General features: G+C 39.1%; 1 protein-coding gene across 1 annotated transcript; it reads right to left on the minus strand.

Annotated features, from left to right (window-relative positions):
- Positions 1 to 50: 50 nt before the first annotated feature.
- etfbkmt (electron transfer flavoprotein subunit beta lysine methyltransferase) lies at positions 51 to 10,697 on the minus strand. Its single transcript, XM_028817774.2, has 3 exons — positions 10,081 to 10,697; positions 2,779 to 2,909; positions 51 to 865 (listed from the first exon to the last, which is right to left on the minus strand). The coding sequence occupies exons 1-3, from the start codon at positions 10,392 to 10,394 to the stop codon at positions 522 to 524; spliced, it is 789 nt and encodes a 262-aa protein (XP_028673607.1). The 5' UTR covers positions 10,395 to 10,697; the 3' UTR covers positions 51 to 521.
- Positions 10,698 to 10,909: the final 212 nt, after the last annotated feature.

The raw sequence follows: 10,909 nt of genomic DNA on the forward strand, positions 1-10,909 counted from the left end.
TATGTGTATTTATTGTATGAATTACAACAACATACTTGTGTGCCAAATAATTAATATGTGCATTTCTGACGTGAAGAGTATGATTGTGTCTTTATTGTGTTTGAATTTAATGTGTATAAATAAATACAAAAAAAAACAAAGATGTTACTGAATATCTCTTTATAAACGTTACTAAAGGAAATGCTTTATTAAAGAAGCAGAGGTGCAAATGGGACAAAGTCAGCTGTTGGTGTCTTTAGTGTTTGCATTAAATTCTTAGCTCTAAGTTAGTAAACAAAACTAAAATAAAATAAAAAAGGCAATTAAAACAATACAAGAGAGACAATTAAGAGTTCTGAATCTCACCCAGTCATGCTGGCTATAAATAAAAGCCGTCATTCCTTGTGCCTTACAGTCACACTGGCGATGGCTGAAGTGGGTCCCCACTGTTTATGTAAAGTGCTTTATAAACGAAATACTGTATAAATGTGATTTTTTTTAATTATTATTACAAGTGTATACTGCCTAATGCCATAGAGCTTTCAAGGCAAGAACTCCCAGACTTTGCTAGATGTCAGTCCATAATTCTCTTCCGTGACACAAAGGGGCAGCTCATAGTGTGCTAGTTCACGCAGCCATTTCTGAATTTTATGATTTTCAAAGTTAGCCCTTCCTGGGTCTCCAATGAGGACTTGTGTTCTGTGAGTGCTGACACATTGCTTCAGCCAAGAATGCAAACCATCTGAAAGCTCGGTGTCATAAAACATGTCTCCCAAAAGGATAAGATCCCAGTCCTCTGCTTTGGTCCCAATCAAGTTTTCTACTGACACAGGTAAAGGTTTCAGGTTATTCAGTTCACAATTCATCTTGATAGCTGTAGTTGCCACTAAAACAAAAGCAAATTAAGATGTATTAATAACATGTTTTTTTTCTTTTTACTGAGACAATGACATGTAAAAAACTACCTACAGTGTGTGAAAGTTTGGTGGCTCACTGACGTTATAAACTCCTAATAGTAAAAGTAGCCATGCAAAATGTAAAGCGTTTGTAGCTTTAAGAGTAATGAATGGACAAAATATTTTCAATTCCTGAATTATATTTCAGAGTGAATGTCCAACATCACATTATTTTTTTCTTGGACACTCGCTAGACAAGGTGACTTCAGCTAATAAATGTGTGACTGCACACAAGAGGGAGCAGCAGACCAGGCTGAGCCACCCACTTGAGTCTGGGGGACGTGCAGTTTGTGTGTACTGATGGCTCTGCTGCTGAATTAGACTTTGATGTTGAGAGTGTGCTGGAAGGCCATTCATCTTAGCTGAGAACTGAAAACCAGAATAGTTTGGCTACTGTATTTATACCACTCTTTCAGCTAAACTACAAAGTAAACATTTTCATTCTGATATATAAAATGTGTTAGCACTGATAGGGTGGGACAAGTAAGAATAACTAACAGTCAGTTTTAACTAATTGTCGAAAAAGAGACAACATCCTCAAGATGAGAACAGAGAGATACGTGTTTGTTTCAGTTTGAGTCGAGCTGTGTCTTTATCAGTGATGAAGGAAAGACAACTTTACATGGGGGTATATTACAGACAACCCACTCCATAACTTTAACACCAACTGAGACTTTCAAGGAGGCCTGCAGCATTTATTTTATTTCATGCACTATGTTCAGCTCAGCGTACCATTACGACAAGTCATCCAGCAGCGCCCACCAGCCAGTACTTGCGCATTTTCTTACAATGGACATGTCTGATCTAACTGCTATTGTTAGATTGACAAAATGTCATTTTCCTCATTGGGTGACAAATGTAGAAGATGTAAACAAGATGCGTTCGGGTGAAAAAGTGAAATGTGTGTGAGGGTATGGGGTGCATTTGAAAATGGAGGTGACTTGTGTCTTGACACAGCAAGTCTACTGATACATTACTATACACTCGTGTGTCTATACAGTAATATGCACTCTGATGTGCACTTTGCAAATATAAAGGAATGGGGGAATCGTTTGCATAGATTTTGTTTGTGAAATGAATGTGAGAAAATTAGACACTGACAGAGTACAAGTACAAAATAATCTTGCAATCCAAATCTCCTTCTGATATTTCTAGTAATTTTAAGTTTTGTAATTACAAAAGTAACTAAAAAAATACTGAAAGGATAAATTATGATTTTATTTTTATTCTAAAAATTGTCTTAAAACTAAAAATGATCCCCCCCAACTGGTATAATTTTCAAATTGTGGCTCCTACTCAAAACTAACTGAATAGCCCTGCGTTAGAGTGATTGAAATATGAGGTTACAAGTTCTCTCTCCTGCGGTGGTCTGACGCCCTGCCCAGGGTTAGTTTCCTGCCTTGCGCCCTGTGTTGGCTGGGATTGGCTCCAGCAGACCCCCGTGACCCTGTAGTTAGGATATAGCGGGTTGGATAATGTATGGGTGGAAAAATAAAAACCTTGAGCCACTGAAGCAAGTTAAAGAGCCCCTTGATTGGTACTCTGACTGATCAGGTCTGGTGCTCATTTTTAAATGTATCACAAGTTAAGTATAACAATGCACCAGAAATTAAATTATATGTGCATTAAAGGAGTATAAATATTTTGCAGTATAAGAACTGTTGTCAGTCTCTAGATAATGTTACTGCATTTATTTTAAGTAACCTGTAGGCTGAATAGTCCTACTTTGTAACACTACGTATATAGCATTAGAGGGTATACCAATACTTTAGTACATTTTGGATTTTTCTTTTTCTATGAAAATGTTCCTCCCAGTGTATGATTTTAGTGATGCATTTCATACCTGGATCTATGTCATTAGCCAGAACGTGCGAGGCGCCTCTGAGGCTGGCAGCCATTGCCGAGGCACCACATCCACTTCCAAGATCTAAGACCTTCTTACCCCTGCTAGTGCCTGGATTATCAAACAGAAACCTGGTAAGAACAAAAGGGGGGTGACATTTTTCAAAATTAAGTTCATTAACAGGAATTTCTCTAGTTGTTACATTCATGTACATAACAAAGTATATATAGCTCAATATATCCATCCATTTTCCAACCCGCTGAATCCGAACACAGGGTCACGGGGGTCTGCTGGAGCCAATCCCAGCCAACACAGGGCACAAGGCAGGAACCAATCCTGGGCAGGGTGCCAACCCACCGCAGTAGCTCAATATAGCCCAATATTATAAACGCTCAAATAGAATAACAATATATTGTACTGAAACACACTTTTAAAACAATTTTGAGGATTCAGAATTGCACTTATTTCCAATAATATGTCATATAAGCCTTTATACAGTAATAATGATTTAGAGATCAGGAAAAACAGACATGAATTAGAGACTGCTTAACCAAAGTGACTGCAGTAGGAAAAAAAAAAAAACCTTGTCTAGTAGTTCTTGTTTTTAGTAAACATTGTAAATGCCACAAGGGGTTGGACGGGCATCCCGACCAGAGAAGGGGATGGTTACTTACCCGGACAGGAGGCTCCGAGCAGACAGATGGGCATCCCAACAAGGAGAAAGGAAGGAGTAGGACCTGGAAGTGATGGCAGGAGGGGATGGATGGAAAGCCCACCAGAAGTTCTTGGGGACTCTTTATTCCCCCAGAACGCGAGATGGCAGCAGCCCTCCATATTGGCACCCATTTTGGAACCAGCAGGGAATGCTGGGAGATGTAGTCCAGCAACACAGTAGTCCTGCTGGACCATGGGTACTGCTAGGGGCGGCTGTCAGGAGATGTGCTCCCCAATTTATGGGACTTCCGCATGACCCGGAAGTACTTCCATCAGGCGGTGGCCCTGGCATCGGAAGTACTCCCAGGTCCTCAATAAAAAGGAACACACTCACTTATCCAGGTGAGTCAGAGCTGGGAAGCTGTGGAGCAACACTCAGCTGGAGGAGGGCAGCGCGCTGGTGAAAGGAGAGGTGAAATGTAGAGAGAGATAAAGGATATTCATTTGAACCCAGGACTCTCTATGTGATCATGTTTGGGGGCTAGCTGATGCTCCTGGGTCTATCACAACAGTAAGGTGAAAAAATGTGTTGTACTTCATTGAGCTTTGAGTAGACTGTGTTTGCGCAGGGTAAAAACCATTTACATGTGTAATTTACATTTGAAGCTTTGACGTTATCAGCTTTAATCGATCAGGTTATTTAACTGTCCGCCTCAAAGACACATCCTGTGTGCTTGAAAACCAACTCACCTTTTACTGATATGGGACATGCCTAGGAATTCAGCTGAGCAAAGTGTAATGCCTGAAAGATCTACGTGCAGGACATGTTGTGGAAAAGCCTGGGCCGAGTCATAAAAAGCATCCTGTTACATCTGCAAAATGCCAGTTACGCATTTATAGTCTGTGAATCCCCTCACCGTTCCTTTTATTACTGTTAATGAAAAGGCTTAACGTTCTCTCACCTAAACTAAGAGTGAAGCTCATTTCTTCCATGGTGGTAACTGAAAAACAAAGTGTTGTTACTCGAGCGAGTGTGGACTTTGATGACAAAAAAAAATTCAAGTTAACATTATATACAACATTCCAGTTTTGCCATTTCTGTTGTCATTATGCTTTTGAAGTAATAAACAAGTTTGAAAAAGTATGTATAATGTAACATTGAGTGAGTTTGGAGACTTTGTTAACAGTTTTGAAAGCTGGAGCATTTTAAATTGTATTTATTGCTTAATAATCCAGAGAAATATAATATTTTTGTGACAGCAAGTGATTTTCAAAAATAACAGCAGTGATGCAATGTAATTAAATAGGTCAGTTGTGTGTTTTTAACATTCTGCAGTATCATGTAGTTAAAAAATGAGTTCAAATATGCCTGTGGTGACTCAACAGCTTTCACAGACAGGAAATTGCAATTCAAAGGATACAAAAATGGCGCTGACAGGATGTGCTGTTGTTAGCTGCTGGTCGTGGAGTGTCGAAGGTCTGCGTCTAAGTGTACTTCAAACTTATAAAATATTTGAAAGAAGCAACATTTGTTGAAGTTATCTTTGTTGGCTTAATGTAGTTATTGATGTCAGCATTAGAAAGTGAAGATAAAGCAGCCATGGGGCCGTATTTTTTTTTTTTTTTTTAATTTTGATTTTTTTTTTAAAATCAAATAACATTCCAATACAAATAACTCAAGTTTTCCAAAAAATAAACAAAAAAGGTTCAAAACAAATCAACCCCCACTCCTGAGTAAGAGTGCTAGGCCAGCAGTGTAAAACATTATGCTAGTAAAGACAACTGAATAGATAAAATGATAAATGGAGTGAAAGAGGGGAGAGAACCTGCTTCCTCAGTGCTTTAAAAGCTTATTCTAAAATGCTATTGATTAGATCCTGCCAGGTTTGGAAAAAGTTTTGCACAGATCCTCTAAGTGGTAATTTCATTTTTTCCAGTTTCTAAAATTATATAACATCAGTTACCCACTGACTTAGAATAGGTGAGTTAGGATTCTTCCAGTTGAGCAAGATAAGTCTACGTGCCAATAGTGTAGTAAAGACAATTACAGTTTGTTTGTCCTTCTCCACTTTAAGCTCATCTGGAAGTACACTAAACACAGCTGTTAGTGGGTTAGGAGGATTGTGACACCAGGGCTGTCTGAAAGGCATTTAAAGGTTAGGGTCCGGAATGATGATAATTTGGTGCAGGCCCAGAACATGTGACCCAGTGAGGCTGGAACTTGATTGCAGCGTTCGCAGGTTGGATTTTGCCCTGGAAACATTTTGGACAATTTTAAACGAGACAGAAGTGCTCAATATGTAATTTTGAGTTGAATAATTCTATGTTTCGCACATATGGAGCTCGAGTGAATTATCTGCATTGCTTCTTTCTACTCCTTTTCTGAGATGTTGAGCGAGAGATCCTTTTCCCAATGTCCTCTTGGATCTTTGAAAGGGAGGGACTGTAATCTTGAATCATTAGAACATGAAGATAATGCAGCCGTGAGGCCGTTTTTAAAGTAATGTAAATAGTGAAGACGTTTACTCACCGTATGCATAAAGTGTCACTGAGCCACACTTAGGAAGCCCCACTCCTGTTCTCTTAATTTCTACATAAGTTGTGGGACATTTTTTTTTACTTTCATGGTTCGCTGATGTGACAAAGTCTCTAGCCATACAACTGTGTAAATGATCAAGGTAAGATTATAAATAACAAGCTTGCTAAATTTACAGATGATACCACACCTAGGTGGATATACAGAATTGTTTGTGGTTAATTATATATTGAAATGAGAATTAAAATTAAAATAATTACAAGATGCAAAGTATACAGTTATATACAAATTGAAACAATTGAGTTGTGAAGGGCAGATAATGTAAATATGTGAAATTACTACAAAGAGACGTTGACAGAATACAGGTTTGGCCAGATTGTTGGCAGATGAAATGCAATGTAGATCAATGTAATTTATTATAACTAGAAAGTACAAATGTTAAATTTGAATAAACAGAAGTCACACTGGACTTGTCATTATCTACATCCAGGCAGTGCACAAACGCCATCAAGAAGGCTAATAGCACGTTAGTTTATATAGTGTAGAGTCAAAAGACATTTACTGTATGCTTAAGCTATATAATACACTAGTGAGCCAGTTTTATACTCCATATTACAAAGATGAAGTGGCTGCACAAGGAGAAACACACAGAAGAGCGATTAGAGGGATTCCAGGACTGCAAAGTAAGAGCTCTGAGGAAGCATGAAAGGAATTGAAACTTTTCAATTTAAGCAAACTGAAATTAAAAAGTGACAAGCCTGAAGTGGTGCTGGAAAGCAGGGTCCGTGTCTTAGGTGTTCCCTGTGTGAATTCTGCAATGTCCCCCCATGTCTGTATGGGTTTCCTCTCACAGTCCAAAGACAAAGCTGTGCTGAATTGCAGCTGCTAAATTGTGTGTGTGTGTGTGTGCGGGAGTGTGAGTGTTCACCTGATGATGGACTGGCATCCTGTCCAAATATGACTCCTGCATTGCTGCTCCACAACCCAGTCTTGGAGGTGCTGGTTAGGAAGATGGATGGATGGATGATTGAAGTCTTTAAAATTATGAAGGAAATTAGTAGATTCCCGCTGTTACTTTAAAATAAATCTTCAAAGCTCGACTTGACGGTAAGCAAGCTTTTTGGGCTGAATGGTCTGTCCTTGTCAATACCATTCTAATGTTTACAGGGAGAAGAACGTTGCCATGGAAAGCCATATCAAATATCTCAAATAGCATTTTGAGCACTTAGAAGTCGATTCCATTTCCAATTTGTGTTAGTTTGACAAAAAAAAATGTAAGGAAAACCTTTTAACCTTCCAATCAATCTTTCACAGTTTAGAAGCCGGCCTCTGCAAAGTGCTTTAGAAAGCAAATGACAGAACGGCAGTAAAAAGAATGTGTTTGTTTCAGCATTAGAGAGGTAAGTCCAGTGAGGCAGCCATCAGTGCTAATTGTATGTACTGTCATCCACATCAACCCCGAGGGAATCTTTTACAGTAAGACTGCAATCCATCAAGTCATATTATTTGATCTTGCAACATTTGTCCAACACTGCCAACCATATTGTATATGGCATAAAGAAATAAGCCATATGAAGATTTTAATGTTCAGACTCGCAAGAAAGGGTGGCACGGTGGCGCAGTGGTAGCGCTGCTGCCTCACAGTAAGGAGACCTGGGTTTGCTTCCCGGGTCCTCCCTGAGTGGAGTTTGCATGTTCTCCCCGTGTTAGGTTAGGTGAATTGGCAGTCCTAAATTGTCCCTAGTGTGTGTGTGTGTGTGTGTGCGCGCGCCCTGTAACGCCTCGGGGTTTGTTCCTGCCTTGCGCCCTGTGCTGGATGGGATTGGCTCCAGCAGACACTATGTTAGGATATAGCGGGTTGGGTTAATGGATGGATGGATGGATGGGCTTGCAAGAATGAACTAAGCAGTTTACAATTCAAAACTGAATCTGTAGCCTTTAGGGAATATCATGAAACCAACGCTACTTAACATGGCAGCAATACGGACACCTGAGTAAACTGCCAGCAATTTGAAAACCTGGACCTTCTGACTTTCTTTAGACAATGTCTCCTTAAACTGTAAACACACTACTGTGTATCTTTTTAAATGACTGCTAGAGATTGATTTTCTGTATGTTTACTGACTTGAACCTTGTATCTTTTAGATCATTCTTTTATGATTTATTAGATGCTTTTTGTCATTTATTAGCCTGGGTGAATTAGGATACAATTGAACAAACAGCCCGAAAAAGGCAAACACTTGTAGATTAAGTTTGTAACCATTATTAATTCAACTCAATCCATCATTACTAATGCTAGCCGTCTAGCTAATCCCATTTTCACTCCTGCCAACGCTACTGGAGCCTTACCACGTGCAACACCCGATTCTGGGACAATTTCTTCCACCAGACCATAAGGTCACTGAACTAATAAATGAATCTACATATACTCAAGTCCATGAAATAATCTTATTATGTCACATTGTTTATCTGACTTCACATTCTCTTTTCTGGATTTATACATGCCCAGCCTGGTTTGTCCAACGAGGAAATTACCAATCTGACATTCATCTTGATTACTCTTATTTCCATTAATACCATAAATAAATACACAACCATTAAAAGGCAAGTTAAGAATGCTAAAAACTGAGGTAAGAACATTTAATAATAATAATAATAATTCATTACATTTATATAGTGCTTTTCTCAGTACTCAAATCGCTATCCACACAGGGAGGAACCAGGAAGCGAACCCACAATCTTCCAGTCTCCTTACTGCAAAGCAGCAGCACTACCACTGCGCCACCTGTGAAGACATTTAAAAGAGGCCAAAGCCTAGAACAGAAGAGAAAACAGTGAAAAAACGGTCTCGGTCTCTCTCTCTCTTAACAGAAAGGATATTTGTTCGTGACTGAAGGATCAAGCAGTGAGACAAACAGATTAACAGAGATGATGCCATGTAGCACACGCCAGTGCAAATCACCAGATCTTTTGATCAATGTTGGTCTATCAAATTTCCAGTGTATGTGCCCCACGGGAGGGAGGGAAGAAAGAAAGAAAGAAAGAAAGAAAGAAAGAAAGAAAGAAAGAAAGAAAGAAAGAAAGAAAGAAAGAAAAAGAAAGAAAGAAAGTTGGGACCCTTAATACTACAGAAGATCTGTGCACAAACCCACGGTGGGCTGAGCACAGGTGGACCCCAGCAGTTTGACTGGACTTGAACTATTTCTCAAAGCCCAAGTTAAAATGCAAGATCCAGGTGTGCTAAACTGACTGAGACCAATCCAGACAGACTTGCTGCTGGAATCAAAGCAAAGGGTGTGTCACACGTTTTTAAACAGTGTTCACATATGTACTCAAAGTTAATTATCTCTTCAAATTTTTTTGCATCCTGTGATCTTATCAAAAGCGATCAAGGCTGCAGTTTAAATACACCAACAATTTGATATGCAAAAAGTAAGTAGTAAGTAAAGTTTATTTATAAAGCACTTTGCATAGACAAGAAGACACAAAGCGCCGTACATAGACACAAGATGATACACAGTATAGTAACAGCTAACAAATACATTAAGCAAATTAAAATACAATAAATAAAAATAATAACAATAAGGTTCTAAGCAAAAGCCTGGCTAAACAAGAAAGTTTTTAACTGTTTTTAAAAAGAGACCACAGAGTCAGCCATACGAAGATGAAAGGGGAGGCTGTTGCACGATAAAATGGCTCTGTCCCCCACTTGGTTTTAATCTCGCACACGGAACACCTAACAGATTGTGAAGTCTGAGTAAACAAACTGCAGCGTGTCCGTTGAATGCTCTATAAGCAAGTACCAGAATTTTAAACCGAATCCTAAAATCCACCAAAATGCCAATGCAGAGAATATAAAAGAGGTGTGATACGCTCTCTCTTTCTAGATCGCGTAGTAACCTGGCCGCTGCATCTTGACTACACGAAGGGGATGATTTGTCCAAACCAGTAAACGACGGATTACAATAATCAAAGAGCGAGAAAACAAATTTATGAACAATTTTTAAATCACCGATGATGAACTTATAGAACGCAGTTTTGAAATGTTCCTTAAATACACACACGCAGTGCCCAATAGCGTTTTAAAATAACATTAATATTATTAACAGTACCTGGTCAGCGCCTGTCCTCCGGGCCAGTAGATTGCCCAGTACGGGTCGCTGAAGGGCCAGAGCTCCGGCCGGGCTCTCCAGAAGCGGCACTTCGGGGTGAACAGTCTCATCTTGATCTCCGGAGTAAGATGATTTCCTTGTACGACTTCTGTATTTTCGACAATAAACTTTCTAATGTCATTTTCTGATGAGAAGCATTCTACGGTGTGATATTTTGCTACAACCAAAAAGCGTGCATGCTGTGCAAATCTGATCGGCATGGCACCCGGGAGTGTTGGTTTGAAACGAAGAAATCCTTGTGTTAAAGTTAACATCGTGTATCTCCGCTAGTATCGTTACATAGTGAATCAACTGATGTGTCTCACGGAAAAAATGTAAAACAATATTAAACAAGCGAAACTGTTGGGAAATCAATGCATTTCTTCGTTACAATAAACGCTTTCATTTACTACACGCGTAATTTGTAATGTAGTCATTAATAATAATGTCGTTCGAGTTAACATAATAAATACACAGGCTTGATCAGTCTAAGCAGTTTAAATGATGCCAACTTCGGCACCCCACGTGTGTACAGTACATCCATTACGCTCCATGCCGGGTCCCCCTATGTTTTTGTTCCTCCATGCCACAAAGACACGTGAACTTCTTTTCCGGGCAGTGATTTCATTATAAAGGCGTTATCAAAAACAACAAACGGGTAAAAAAAATAAAAGTTGTGTTTTTTTCCTTCCTTCTTCGGCCACTTTATTACTTAACAGTACTAATTATAATTATTTTTTACACGACTGCCACTGTGTCAAGCGAACCAAAAATTGTAAAGTTGTGATGG

This window comes from Erpetoichthys calabaricus, chromosome 1 (genome assembly GCF_900747795.2).
Source record: "Erpetoichthys calabaricus chromosome 1, fErpCal1.3, whole genome shotgun sequence".
NCBI classification, from domain to species: Eukaryota; Metazoa; Chordata; class Cladistia; order Polypteriformes; family Polypteridae; genus Erpetoichthys; species Erpetoichthys calabaricus.